This window comes from Mytilus edulis, unplaced genomic scaffold (assembly GCF_963676685.1).
Source record: "Mytilus edulis unplaced genomic scaffold, xbMytEdul2.2 SCAFFOLD_413, whole genome shotgun sequence".
Lineage (NCBI taxonomy): Eukaryota > Metazoa > Mollusca > Bivalvia > Mytilida > Mytilidae > Mytilus > Mytilus edulis.
In genome coordinates this window covers 3,946-19,687 of record NW_027268506.1, presented here as the reverse complement: position 1 = coordinate 19,687, position 15,742 = coordinate 3,946, and the positions used below count along the sequence as shown (strand labels likewise).

Here is a 15,742-nt window from a genome sequence, read left to right as displayed (position 1 = left end):
TTTATCCCTGACCAATCAAATTATTTGTTATTTAATCAATATGTTAGGAAATAGGACGAGGGACATGAAACACGCGGGTATTTTTAAAATAGGTATTTTTAAACACAGTCAAATTCTTTTAAACAAATACAACAAAATGATATTAATTTGGATGTTAAGACAAAATTGTGCATACCTTACAAATCATGAAACTGTAAACGAAATGGTGACCTTATAGAATTGTAATTTCTGTGTCATTTGATTTGGTCTCTTGTGGAGAGTTGTCTCATAGTCATAGGCAATCATACCACATATTCTTTTTTATATAATCAAACACCCTTTTTATCAGTCTGTCATGCAATGATACATTAAATTATATTTTTAGTGGATGCTTCATGTCTTGGTTTTGCCAAAGTCTATAGACTATACACACATGTGCGGAAAAGAGAGTGGTAAAGGGGGGTGCATGCACGGGAAAAAACAGGAAATAAACATCATTTCATGTTCAACGTGAAATAGTTTCTGTCATGAATGTTGCACGAAAAATAAAGATTTGATGTGAACCTTTTGTGACTGATTCACTGTCCTCTTGTATATATAAACTTTCTGTTTTACTTAATAATCCCTATTTCTGAACTTTTAAAATGCAAATAAAGGAACAAAATCATAGGCCTTTCTGTCTTATCAAAAAACAAAATTCAATCATTTTTTTCTTGATAATCCCTGCTTTATGTCTGAAATTTATTTGAAAAATACTGACATTACTGGAAAAAAAAAAGCATTTGAAATCACGATGATCGTAAAATTAAATAAACAGAACATGTTGAACGAGGCACATGTCTTGCACGACCGAACGTCAAATAAAAAAAAGTAAAAACATGTTGAACGTGAAATAAAAACTGCGATCACATTGCACGGAAATAACCCTTTACCACCCTTGGAAAAAATCAGTAATTTTTTCGGGGTTTGTATGGTTAGTAAACCCGGGAAATTGTAACAAACCCCTGTGGTCTATATACCAGTAGATGGCCATGCTACATACAAATAAATAAGCTACTGAACCGTAGCTCTTATGCTATTTTCGGAAAGATTATAACTTGTTCTAAATCTTTACTAAGGCGCTGGCCTCCCTAACAACACGACATGTTAGCTACTGTTACTAAATGTATTCACACTGAAATATAATTCCCTATCATGGTTCTCATGTATGTGCACATAATACACATATAAACTGAAAAAAATAGTATATTATTGGAGCAGTTCATTCAAGAATGTATGTCATTAAGGTGTGTTGATGTGCAGGTTTTTTTTAAAAACATTTTGATTAGGTAATTTGGTATTGATACAATACTAGTTTGATTGACAACTGTCATTATCACTAAACAACCAGAGACAAGGTATACCTTTAATTACAATGTCCCACCTCCTAACTGTCAATCAAATTGACCACATTATTTATCAATCTCAGACTTACATGTACATAATTATACAGACCCAGCAATATACATTACATCTTAATATACAAATATTTGACCTCATAATTGAATACACAAATGTATATATTAGATGTTTGATAAGATATATTAGATGTTTAGATGTTTGATATATAGAAGGATGATAGATTTATTCATTGCCTATAAGTTTTGATCTACATTACATAAAGTGATTCTGTAAATTATATCTGAAAGATAAAAGATTAATGGATTAACAAGATATTTAAAAAAAAAAGTGAAATATGAATATATAAAAGGTATTCAAGTAAGGCCTATAGTTTACTTGATAAATTTCCAATAATCATCTGTAATTAATCAACAATTTAGATTAGTTCACTTTTTTATGCCCCACCTACGATAGTAGAGGGGCATTATGTTTTCTGGTCTGTGCGTCCGTTCGTCCGTCCTTCTGTACGGCTGTCCCGCTTCAGGTTACAGTTTTTGGTCATGGTAATTTTTGATGAATTAAAGTCCAATCAACTTGAAACTTAGTACACATGTTCCCTATGATATGATCTTTCTTATTTTAATACCAAACTAGAGTTTTTACCACAATTTCAAGGTCCATTAAAAGTGTGAGTGGGGCATCCGTGTACTGGGCCACATTTAAAAGAATGTCTGATTCCCCTCCCCCGGGTCTACCCTTTGTAAACAGACCAGGAAGGCAGGTTCTTTTTTTTTTTTTTTTTTTAACTGGATGTGATTGTCATAGCATGGTCACATGAATGGTTTGACTTGTCCAGTCCAGGCTACTTATCAGTTGTTTGTGCTCAATTTGAGTGTATTTATTTAGATTATCAATCCTTCTGCTTTCAAGCACTTTCCATAAATGGAAACAAATTATTTTCAGGAAAAAAATAATTACAATTTTTTTGTGGAAAATAATTTTTTGACCCAGGGGCTTATTTTTGACCCGGGTGAGGAGAGGGGAAACAAACATATTTTTAATTTTGGCCCTGGGGACACATTCTTGTTTTTATCAGAAATTGGCTTGAAACAGTTTTAAAATTTTAAAACTTTTAATTATAACAATTAATTATTTTTAATTATTAGTTTAATCATTATGTCTATTTTAGTCATTTGAATTTTTATTAGAAGTGAATTTATATTTTTGCAATCAAGAAAGAATCCACATTTCAATAAAATAAGTTTTTTAATTTTTTTACGTTGAAAAAGTACATATTCAATGCCCTGTGTTGAAAAATGCTTTAAAAATTGATCAAAAGGCACTCTACAAATTTTAATCTTCAATGTCATATAACCTCTGTTCCAACTTACAAAATGCCCTTTGTTTTAGCTGTTGGTCAAGATTTTATGTCTCACAAGGATAGCTGGTAACATTTATTAGAAGAATTTTTGATTTGTAGTTTTTTTTTGTTTTTTTTTTAAACATGTTCAGAACAGGCAACATTATTTGGATAAGATATAAACTGCAGTTTAAATAAAATTGTGCAAATTAAGAGACCTATATTATTTAATTTGAGCTCATTTTATCCTAATACTGGAAAAGCAATTTTCAGCATAGTGCTTTATTAATGTTCATTTTTCCCGACTTTGTTCAAACTACTCTTCTAATCTTTCCATGAGTGATTTCCATCACTTTGGTTTTACTATTCGGGGACGGTCTGCAAATAGTGAAAAAAAAAGCATTAGAAACTTATAGCTGCGGTTCCGCAGCTACATGATAATTGTAATAGAAAATGTGTACTATTTTGACCATTGAAATTTGTGGTCCATCTTTACCAACAATCACTTCTGTTTTTGTTTTTTGTATTGTACATGTATTAGTCCAAATAATTAGGACGTCTTGAAAGGATATTATATTTTTTTGCTTTGACGCCTTTAATACAGCTGTGAGGTGCCGGGTCAAAGCAAAAAAATATAATAGCCTTTCAGACGTTATAATTATTTGAACTTGTTTATATATGCACACAAATTGCCAAATATATTTTATACAAGCATGACAAGATAAATTTACATGGGCAACGACAAATAATTTTCAGTATCTAGTAGTGTTGTACATGTACATGTTGTACAACTGAAGAAGAAAGAACAAATCCATGTACATTGGTACACAAGCTAAGATTTATATGAACACTCGGTATAGTAAATTGAGACACAAGAAAAAATAAAGATTCCTCTGAATGCAGGCCAGAGTGAGACATACCTTGGTGTTAAAGGTTATATATACAGATTATTAAATTAAAAAGTTTTGTTTAATTTTATTTTTAAGATATAGCAACAACCAAACCAAAACAGACAGGCATTGGGTTAATACGTAAGATGTCAAGAAGGAAAAGCTCCAGTGCTTGTAAACCTGTTACCAACTTTCAGTCTGATGCACAAGAAATGTTGTTGGATAATGATGAAAAAAGAACAACAGCCGCCAGGAGACTTTCAAAAAAGAACAATACAAAGGAAGGTAACTTAGTGATACATACATGTTGATTATACATGTTATAAAACAGTGCAATTTTATACCACAAAAACTCATTATGCTAAAAATAGTGATCATAGGCAGATGTGGCCCTGCTTTTCTCTTTTCCTGAACAAAAAAATTGGAAAGAGGGAAGGTCAAAACACTTACATTTTTGTATTTTCTTCTAGTTTTGATGTACATGTACAAATTGTACAATACATTTTGTATTGAGTCAATTATATATTTGCTATCAGACTTTGTTGCAGTCTATATACCTACAGACAAATTGGAGGTTAAATTTACCTTTCTCATTAGAAATTTTTTGGATTTAGTTTGTGAAAAATAGTTGTTTTTAAGATCTTCAAATGCAGATATACAGTAACCCTTTTCTCCATAATGAGATTAATGACACATTTTTATGGCTTCCCTTTTCTGCCATAATCATGTTAATTCAGTCTTGATTAATGAACATAATAGACATATCATGAACTTTGTCTAATCTTCATGGAATATTACAAATCTTTAATAGAAGCCTCTTCGTGACCAAAAAGACATCATCCAAAGCAAAATTAAAAATCTGTTTTTTTCATTTTTCAACATTGTTCTGATCAATAAATTTATGATACTACAATTTCAAAGACACAAAATCCTGGTTACCCAATACATTAATTTTTACCATCAAGACAGAGTAATAACTATTAAACTTGACAACCCCTTTTATGTATTTCTTGTTGCATTGTGTATTTTTTTAGAAATATTCTGTAATAATTTCTATCTGTCATCTACCAATATATCAGGTTCCAATGAAAATGCCATTCCTGCTGTAAATGGTGCACCTTATAATCCCTACATTGAGCAGGAGGAAGCCTCAGATTACAGTAGACGGGTAATTGTAAGTACAACATGTATTATGTCAAGAAAAGAATAAACAGTCTGTTACCAAAGATTTATCTATCCTGTGGTAAGGTATAATGTATTACAGCAAAAATTATACCTGCTTTCTATTAAGAAAGGGCTTTCAATTCTAACCTTTCATACCTATGTTTCAATGATAAAAAAATAATGTCAATTGTCTAGTTTGGAGATCAGTTGAATAACTGCACATGTGTGAAGAAAAAAAAGAAAAGCAAAAAGTATCATTTATTTTACCAGTTAAATATATATTTAATGAACAAATGCTCATTGAAATTGAAATGTTTTCATGAGAACACCTTTAAGTTTTCCATTGATCTTAGTCGTTATATGTGCTTTAAGCAAAAATAAAAGGGTATCCAGTATCATAATGACGAGGACTGAACAACATATTTGTCACCATAATCATTAGCTGATTAACAAACAAAATCTCTCAAAAAAATCTGAAATTATGCGTACCAAAATGTGGTAGTTGGTTATAGAGAAATAATAATAATAAAAATAATCCTTCTTTTACATGTGTAAAGGTATAAAACCACTAATACATAGCCCCTATGGTTTCTATGTTAAATTTTTCAATTTCAAGCATTAATGGCTACTTTGTCTTATTAAAAGTTCAAATAAAGTGGCAGTTATTTCATATCAAAACTGTACCTTACCTTGACTTGTGCTGAAAGAATCAACATACCTTTAATTGCATATTAGAGCTAACTGGTTCCCCGAAGTTTGATAGTACAAAAACAGGAACTTCTGATCTGAACAACAGGCCAAATGTGCCCTCCTATTAAAATTTCATATACTTCTTTATTATTCAAGTAAAACTTTCAACAAGGGTTCTACAGTGATCCCAATTCACCAAGCTTTCATTTGATACAAAAGCTACCTAAATATTCCCACTATTGACAAAGATATAGCTATGCGTAGGAACTATTTTGTTTAAAATATGTACTACTTTCTTGTATGTTCTTTCCAATCGGTCCCGAATTAGTGGTTCTATATACCTAAAGACATATCCTGATTAAACTTTGGTGATTAATTTTAATTACTAGTAATACAATTTTTTGGATAAAGTTTATTTTTTTATTTTTTAATTGTTTTGGTTAAAAGTGTGAATATTTATAACTTTTGGAACTGAATTATTTATAATGATTAAAATCAGACAAAAACCTTATCTTCATTGTATATCCCTATAGCTAGATAGGTTTATATGCTTTTATGTATCTGGTTTGGTACCTTTAAAACTGACTGACCTCTATTACTAGATTTTCTAGGAGATGCTTTATATCAGACATATGGGAAATATATTTAAGTTATATAGACTATATTGCTATAACCTTACCCTTCTGTTCCTTGGTACTTAGTTGATGGTTGGGACTTGCCTTGTGGCTGACAAATCCTAAATTGACTGTTGCAAATTTTCAAATACAGTAAATGTACTGCTAATCCTTAAATACTAATTTCAACATCTATCTGAAAGTTGTAAACATTGTTAATCTGAATTATGTCATCTGAAGAAAACGTATAAGAAATGATAAGTAAATAAATAGTTTATCAGTAGTTTAGATACAAATTTAAGTAAAAAACCTTTTTATTAACAACCATGTTTTTTCCAGATGTGTCCATTTAACTGTGTATGCTGTATTAATTATCAGTTGGGAAAATCGTGTGCCTGCTATGCCCAACGTGAATCAGTGGCCGTACAGACTAGTGAACTAGATTTTATTAGACTGAAGTCAGAAACCAGTGAATATTTCACCAGGGGATCATTAGCCCATTCGGTGATGCAGGTATGAACATAGTTTAGTTTAAACATATTTTATTGTTCAAAAAGGACAATTTGATCAGCCACAAGTTTTTATACGCCTGTCATGTCGCGCTGTATCTCAAAAACTATTTCTGATTATTGCTTTAAACTTCACACACTTCTTATTTATATTAATTCAAAGATCTATATTTTTTGGTGATGATTCAAAATTTTATTTTAGAGTAATTGAGTTTTTTGTAAAAAAGGGGGGTGGTTTTTCACATGTCGTGCCATATCTCATAAACGATTTAAGATAATTGTTTAAAACTTTACACACTTCTTAGTTATATTAATCTTAAGATCTGTATACTTTTTGGTGATGATTCAAAATTTTATCTTGGAGCTATTGAGTTTTTGTTAAAAAGAGGGGGGTTTCACATGTTGCATCATATCTTAAAAACCATTAATGACTATTGCTTAAAACTTTACACACTTCTTAGTTATATTAATCTAAAGATCTGTATATCTTTTGGTGATGATTTGAAATTTTGTTTTTGAGAAATTGAATTTTTGTAAAAAAGTTGTTTTTTTCACATGTCTTGCCGTTTCTCAGAAACTATGTAAGATTATTGCATAAAACTTCTCACACAAGACGAAGGTTGTTTCTTGGGCTCATGGCACAGCTGGTTATTCAACTTAGTAAAGTCTTTTCCAAGACATACATAAATATAAATATGAATGAACATCACATATATCTAACTTTAAACAATTACTATTTTAACATGAAGATATAAAAATAAATTACACACAAACGAGTAGGTCCGGTAGGATCCCTTTTTGGCCCCATAATATTGCAGTTTTACAAAATTGTTAAAATGTGAACTTTTAGTTATTTATTGGAGAATGGAATGCTTCTGCTACATAAATATGGGCTGTTTTTGACAATACAATGCACATATGTCGGGTACTAGCACCATTAAGTCATGCTAAATTACTGAAATCTTCACAATTCTAGCATTTTAGTCAAATTTTAGACAGTTTTCGTGTAAAACGAAAGTAGCCCGATTCGTGTTCATCCTTAATATTAAAATGTAAGTTGTATTTGATAATAATAAATAACATATATAAAGGTTGAGGATGAACATGGATGCGGCCACTTTCAATTTTGACAAGAACCATCTGAAAAGTGACATTTTTCGGCATAAATGGTAGATTTTTCATATTTGAGCTTGAATCGGATCATTTTTAATGACTATATGAGTTAAAATCTTTCACATAAACTAATTGATTCAAATGAAATAGATACTTAAGTGTTTAAAAGTGGTCAAAATCTTTCATCAGATTAACCTGAAAGGAGTAGGTCCGGTAAGGGCCGATTTTGGCCTCAAATTTCAGGTTCATCTAATGAAAGATTTTGGACACTTTTTAAACACTTAAGTGTCTATTGTAATTGATTCAATTAGTTTATGTGAAAGATTTTAACTGATAAAGTCATTAAAAATGCTCCAATTCAAGCTTAAATATGAAAAATCTATCAAATATGCAAAAAATCGTCACTTTTTAGATTGTTTTTGTCAAAAATGAAAGTGGCCGCATCCGTGTTCATCCTCAACCTTTATATATGTTATGTATTATCATCAAATACAACTTACATTTCAATATTATGAATGAACACGAATGCGGCCACTTTCATTTGAAACAGAAACCGTCTAAAATTTAGCTAAAATGCGAAAATTGTGAAGATTTCAGTAATTTAGCATGACTTAATGATGTAAGAACTCGATATATGTGCATTGTATTGTAAAAAATAGCTAATATCTGTGTAGCAGAAGCATTCTTCTTTCCAATAAATAGATAAAAGATTACATTTTCACAATTTTGTAAAACTGCTATATTTTGGGGCCAAAAAGGGGTCTTACTGAACCTACTCCTTTGAGGCCAAAATCGGTCCTTACCGGACCTGCTCCTTTAGAGAATCGAACCAATGGATATTTTCTAGTAAATATAACGAATTGGGCGCATCTTCATTCAGAATAAATAAATACAACATATGAACATGACTGCATAGGTCAATGATAGATAGAATAACATTTGCATCGGTTTATTTTCTATGAATTTTTAACAACAGTTGCAAAATAAAGTAAATTTCAAAATAAAGATTTTCTGTAAAAGCAGAGGTTTATCAAGACTCTGCTAAAAAAATGGAGTGATTTTAATCTGGAATAATTTTGAGTTCTGGAAAAAAGAAGAAATGCGTGATTATTATTATAAACTGCTGTTATATGCTCTTTGGTTAAGTTGTTATCTTTTTGACTCATTCCCCATTTCTATTCTCAATTTTATTTCATTTTTATGATGAAAACTATAAACCAAACTAATAAATAGTTCAGGTTGATTCCTCTGTAATTTCAGTACAAATAAACTAACTTTCTTGCATGATTAACTGTCCTAAAAAGGGTTAGTTTTCATCATAAATTTCTTATTAACTAACCAGAACTAAAAAATCTATTTCCTTTCAAATTATTCCTTGTTTTATGTTAAATTTAAAGAATCTTCAAATCTGACTATAAGCACTCCTATAAGATTTTTTTTTTTAAGATATTTCAATTATTTATATTACTTACCAAAAAAAACCCAGCTTTTGTAATGACTTTTGTTTTTATTCATATTTTAAGCTTTTTTCTGAGATAAAACATTTATTCTGAATAAAACATTGTAGTAAAATTTTAATATTACCTTTTAAACCACAATTTGAACAAGCATAATAAACATATAAAAAATGTTTTTTCCAGAAATACATCCTCAATACAATTGAACAGTATGAACTGAAAAGTAAGAAAGATTTGTTATTTGGAAAAGCAGTTATTGATGTGGTAAACAGTTTCCCAGACTTAGACAGCTCAAGTGATATCAAGAATCAAGTCAGCAATCGTATGGCAAAAGCTATTCGTTGGAAAAAGTTTTCATTAAAAAGGTATTTAAAATTTTAAGCTAATTCATAATATTTTTTACCTCAGATTTGAAAACATTTCATTGTGTATGTTATGTCTCGAATTTAGAGCAAGGGTTGCAGCATGTTAAAATTGGGAGTGTTGAGACAGCAACACAACCACACAAGTTCAACAAGTATAGACCGTAAATAACATTTCATCAAATTATTGGCATTTTCAAACTTCAGCTTAGATAATAGGAATGTATTGTGTTTAGAGTGTTTGTTTTTGTACATCCATTCAATGTTTTACAGAGTTCTTTACAGAATTTTCTAAAACAAAATTCATGGTGGTACATGTACTTGAAGAAAATCTGCTGGGTCTCTATTGTTTCTATTACAAAATACCAAAATTGTGTCAGTCCTTTCTAACATTTTGGTGGTCAGACCACTTTTCAAAATTTGCAATGTTAGGTTGAACTTTTGGTTCTAATATGACGTGCTTCTTTCGCTTTGTGAACAAACCCATGCTCTAAATCCAATAAAATTTTGCGCATGCATATATTGACTTCTTCAGAATAATGAATTTTATCAAATTATCATGCACTTAATATTTTTCCTAAACTTTAAAACACTTTCAAACTCCTAAATGGTGCACATGATGTCACTTATTCATTTATTATGACTGTAATGTGTTGCATTCCGAAATTGACATATTTGACCTAGATACGACTCATGCTGGCTGTTCAAACTCCTCCCTCTGAAAAATCACAGTGCGAGCCATTTCCTTCTTTACAAACAAAAAAGGTTCATGGAAGAGCCTACACAAACGCCTTTACACTTATACTTATCGGACATAGAAATTACCTTAATTGTCCTATTCAGAATCGAAGTAATTGATGCAAGCTATACTTTATTGTAGTTTTAATATCTATCTGGTAAAAATAATCACGAATATACCTACCCATGTTAAAACTACAATAAAGTATAGCTTGCATCAATTATTTCTTAAATAAAGGTTGTTTACCATGAAGTTGTCGTCACATGAACTTGTTTTGAATTATTTTGTAACGTCCGTTTTATGATATTTCAGATTTTTTATTGTCATATTTTCAGGAAGCAAAAAACAGCAAGTGAGTCAACAATAGAAGTAGAAGAATCTGAAACTAAAAGGTAATTTTTACTCAAGGGTCACATCATGTCCCAATCACCCATAACTTGTTCAATTGGCGTCATAAATACTATAGATAGTATATATAATGTGGACCAAAGAGTATAAAATCTATATAAAGTCAATCAACCCTGAATAATGAGAAAAGTTTATCTAAAATTGTATCATTATACAACTACTTAAAATTGGCAGCCTGTGAAGTGATGAGTTTGAATGGCTTTTTGGTATCTTTCCCCTGGATAAAAACACCAGTGTTCTTCGTATAAAGACAACATACAAGGATTTTACTACAATGTAAACTTTAAATAAGTTATCTACACACATGAACCAGCACCTGCTAGGTACAGATTGGTAAAGTAATCAAAGTTTATTCAAAGGATCTAATAAGTTAACATGGATCATTTCTAAACTTATTAGCTCTATGAACACAGTAAATTCTGAAAAAGCGATGTATGTTGCCATTCATTTATTGTAGGAAACAAAGAGCTACTGACAAGACTATGATTAAGAAAGAACAAGAATCACAAGGAAAAGGGTATGTGTGGATTTAATTTAGTTTTTTTGTGTATATTTTTCATTGGTATCAACATTTCAATGTTACACCAACAAAAAATGTTTCATATTCAAATGAACCCATATTTATTACATAAACAGAGTTGACTAAGATGCATTCATACTTTCTTTACAGCCGATTCCATTGAGTGTATAGGCTAAGGTAGTATCTTTGGTAAGCTTGCTTGCTAGCTGAAAAGTGAAGTCATTATTAGATTAGGTAAACTACACTCCTTTAAGAGTAGACGGTCTGACAGATAACCAATCTATCTGTCTTTAGGACTTCGATAGGAGGGTCGTATACCTTACCGAATGATTGCTTCATGGTTCAGCTAGCAAGCAAGGTAACCAAAGATATTACATTTGCCTACACAACTTCATGGAATCATCTGTAAAGCTCTCATGACATCAGTGTCAGCTGTTACAACAAATTGTATGTGTCATTTTTCTACCATTTCAAGGAACTATTAAAAAAAAATTATGAAACTTTAGAAAGAAATTTTCCCATTTTTTCCAGGAGTATAAAGTTTATTTAAGTTAGTACAGCAATAATATATAGAGTCTACCAATGCATTGAGTGTGATATGATATTTATCTAAACTAGGCATTTAAATTTTCAAATTCAAAATGTGAGGCTATCTGAGCATTTTAAATATTTAAAAGTTAAATGTTGAGAGTGGATACATATTACACTAGATTTGGTGGTTGAAACTGTTTTTTAATGCTTTTTTATTGATATGCAGACAATCTTGAGCCTTCTTTTCAACATACAAATGTGTTATTTCTTTCTACAGGTTGTTATCAGGCTTGGTCGCCTTTTTTTCATGTCACCATAGGAATTTCAGAGGAAAGCAAGAAAGTTTGACTTCATAATCAAATTTTGACCAATAAGGAACTGAGATCAAACGAAAAACACATTGATTAAATAAAAATAATAGACAGGTTATGAAAGGGATAAATCGACTAAAATTTACAGAAGTTATCGTACACAGTTTGTTGAATAAGGATAATCAAAAATCTGGGTTGTCTGTCATTAAAATTGCTCAGTATTTGGGAGTGAGTACAAAATTTGTGTTCAAAATATCAAATCCAGTATTTTGATTGGTTGATGAATGAGTACCATAATCATACTCAAAAAAAATTTATGACTGCAAGTTATGGTCTAGTTGACATTCGGTGTTAAGGTTGAGTTGGGAGATAGTTGGTTTGTTTCCTGCAGCATATCATATCATTATGAAAGCACAGTTGTCAGCTCAGCATCAAAGTTGTGTGTTTAGGTATAGTAACATAATTTTTGGTGCGCTGTTAACAATCTGACTCAGTATGTTGGTCTAGTACAAATTCAGATAAAATTGAGAATGGAAATGGGGTATATGTCAAAGAGACAACAACCCAATCAAACAGCAGATAACAGGGGAAGGCCACCAATGGGTCTTCAACACAGTAAGGAAATCCTGTAAATTACAAGTATTCTGTAAATTCAGATATAATTGCATTCATTTATTATTAAAAATAATATAAATAGGAAAAAATTTCATAATTTATTATTGCAATTTAAGAAAAATCCTCATACAATTATATGTATTGAATTCAGAATACTAGTATTAATTATTGAAAACTCAACCACTCACATTATTTGTATGAATACATTTTATTATGCCCCACCTACGATAGTAGAGGGACATTTTGTTTTCTGGTCTGTGGCTCCTTTCGTCTGTGCGTCCGTTCATCCGTTCGTCCGTCTGTGCGTCCCTCCGTTCAGATTAAAGTTTTTGTTCAAGGTAGTTTTTGATGAAACTGAAGTCCAATCAACTTGAAACTTAGTAGACTTGTTGCTTATGATATGATCTTTCTAATTTTAAAGCCAAATTAGACTTTTGACCCAATTTCACGGTCCACTGAACATAGAAAATGAAAGTGGGAGTTTCAGGTTAAAGTTTTTGGTCAAGGTAGTTTTTGGTGAAGCTGAAGTCCAATCATCTTGAAACTTAGTAAACTTGTTGCTTATGATATAATCTTTTTAATTTGAAGCCAAATTAGACTTTTGACCCCAATTTCACGGTCCACTAAACATAGAAAATGAAAGTGGGAGTTTCAGGTTAAAGTTTTTGGTCAAGGTAGTTTTTGATAAAATTGAAGTCCAATCAACTTGAAACTTAGTACATATGTTCCCTATAGTATAATCTTTCTAATTTTAATACCAAATTAGATTATTACCCAATTTCACGGTCCATGGAACATGGAAAAGGATAGTGCGAGTGGGGAATCCGTGTAATTTGGACACATTCTTGTTTTTGAATATACAGTTATCATATATATCATATACATGTACCTTGAAAAGTTGTTCCTCTTGAATTTTCATGAAATACTTGCAGCATTCAACAACCTGCATTTGGTGACAATTTTGAAGAAAAACTTAGGGATCAAAGTGCTCAAGCCCCCAATTTTTACATTTGTCATGGTTCTATCAACTTAATTAAAGCATTAAAACCCTCTGAAAAATGTGTAGCTAAATGTAGAATATCTGCAGGTATATTAGTGGTGCAAGTTCAAATATTGTGTCTTGTAATTCCTTTTTATTTCAGAACAAAGACTAAACCTGTCTCAAATGGATCCTTACCCGAAAGATGTGTTCTATCTTCATCCAATAAGAGGAAAAACACAGCAAAGCATTCTAGAGTCATAAGACAAAGAAGAGTGGTTACTAAGTGATGCCTGATTTATAAAGTCATATTTTAAAATGTGGAGAAAGAGAATGATGCACACTGGTAGTAAACTTGGTGATATATCTGATCTGCAGTCACGTTTCATAATGCATTTAAAATTATCAATTACCTCATCTGGACTATGTTTTCAATATGTTGTCCATCATTTAAAGAGTCTTATTATCTTGTTCCTCTGTCATGGCTATTGCATAAAAATGGTTGTGGGAGACAAGGACATTTTATTTGAATTCATTTATAGTTGTATGTCCATTTGATGTATACAATTTTTTTTTTAGAATGTATGAGTAACAGAAGATGTGGGATATAGTCAATGAGACAGCAAAGCAATGGCAAAACTAACAAAAAATACAAACACTGAAAGGGCAATTCACAGTATTCAACAAAAGTAAGGTGTCTATACAATTTGTCCAAGCACTATCATAAGCCTATAAAATTTAATGATCAATATTAAAAATCTACCATCAACACCAATTTTTCCTAATAACAAAAAAAACATTAAAATATTACAAGAAATGACATGAGAAAACTGCCAATGAGGTCCTAGAATATGGACAGGGCATGTTATTTTTTAGGGGATTTGTGAAGTCTCTTCTTACCCAACCACATCAGTTTAAATTGAACAGCCCCTGGACACCTCTTTTTTACATCTGAGATTCTCTTTGCAGATTTGTAGGTGCTGTATATATTGTATAATGAATAGTTGCATATTTGAGTTTCATTATATTTGTCCTCATTCTGACTTCTGTAACAAAATTATGGTCTTTAAAACTAAGATTTTTTATGAAAACATGTTTTTAATTTTTTATTTGAGAATTTTGAATGTCATGGAGTAACAAAATTGGCAATATAACTGTCATATTATTCAGTAAGAAAGGACATAAATGTTTGGAATTATAAATATATTTTTATTAATTGAATATGAAACAGATTTGTGATTATTTTTATGTAAATTCTTTTTACAGTATATAAACTTGTGTATTGTATGATTAAGATACTCGAAATAAACAGTCTATGCTGGGTACAATTTTAATTTTTTGTTGGTTTTTTTTTATCTATTAATACAATAAAATAGGACTACTTATGGTCATATTACTGTAAATTCAGAAATTATTGCATGCAATTTTGTTATTGTGATTATGTCATTTTAGACTAAAATGCAATTTTTAATTTTGCGATATTGAGAAAAATCTGGTTTGATTGATATAAAAAATTTCAATACACGAGTTTTGATTATTGTGATGATAACCCTGTCGCATTTTTTGCAATAATAAAAACATCTCAATAATTTCTGAATTTACAGTATACATTAGAAAAGTTAAGTAACAAGGCATCCAAATGTAAAATATTGTTTAATGAATACTGCTAATGATAAGAATCCAAAATAAGCTTTCAAAACACTGATGTCATCAAATTAATTTTAAAGGATTTTGAAAGTATCGACAAGGTAAAACGCACATGCTGTATAACAAAGTAATACAAAAGAAAATGAAATTCCTAGGTAAATTCAAAAAGGGGAATGCCCTAAACAATATTTTTGATCAAAGCAATACCTGGTATATCTGACCTTTAGTTGTTAATTTCTGTATCATTTGGTCTCTTGTGGAGAATTATCTCAATGGCCATCACACTGCATCTTCTTATTTTTATATGAAATAGTCTTTGCAGAGTTTAGAACCATACCAACTAAACAAACCAAAAAGAGAACAAAGATATCACTATGAATAATGGGAAAACATCAGAGAAGATCTAAAAATCCAAATAGTTATAAGCAAAAATATGGGACTGTTTTCAGATCAAACTTGAAAAGCCATTAAATG

The 15,742-nt window shown here is 30.5% G+C and overlaps 1 protein-coding gene across 2 annotated transcripts; it reads left to right on the top strand.

Moving 5' to 3' along the window:
- Window positions 1-25: 25 nt before the first annotated feature.
- Window positions 26-14,955, top strand: LOC139507600 (uncharacterized). Of its 2 annotated transcripts, none has more exons than XM_071295813.1 (8): window positions 26-92; window positions 3,706-3,894; window positions 4,689-4,783; window positions 6,417-6,590; window positions 9,340-9,521; window positions 10,593-10,649; window positions 11,123-11,182; window positions 13,785-14,955. In XM_071295813.1, exons 1-8 carry the CDS (start codon window positions 41-43, stop codon window positions 13,909-13,911), a joined length of 936 nt encoding a protein of 311 aa, XP_071151914.1. In that variant the 5' UTR covers window positions 26-40; the 3' UTR covers window positions 13,912-14,955. The 2 variants fall into 2 exon arrangements, with proteins under 2 accessions (XP_071151914.1, XP_071151915.1); XM_071295814.1 differs by lacking the exon at window positions 26-92 and adding an exon at window positions 186-205.
- The last annotated feature ends 787 nt before the right edge of the window (window positions 14,956-15,742 follow it).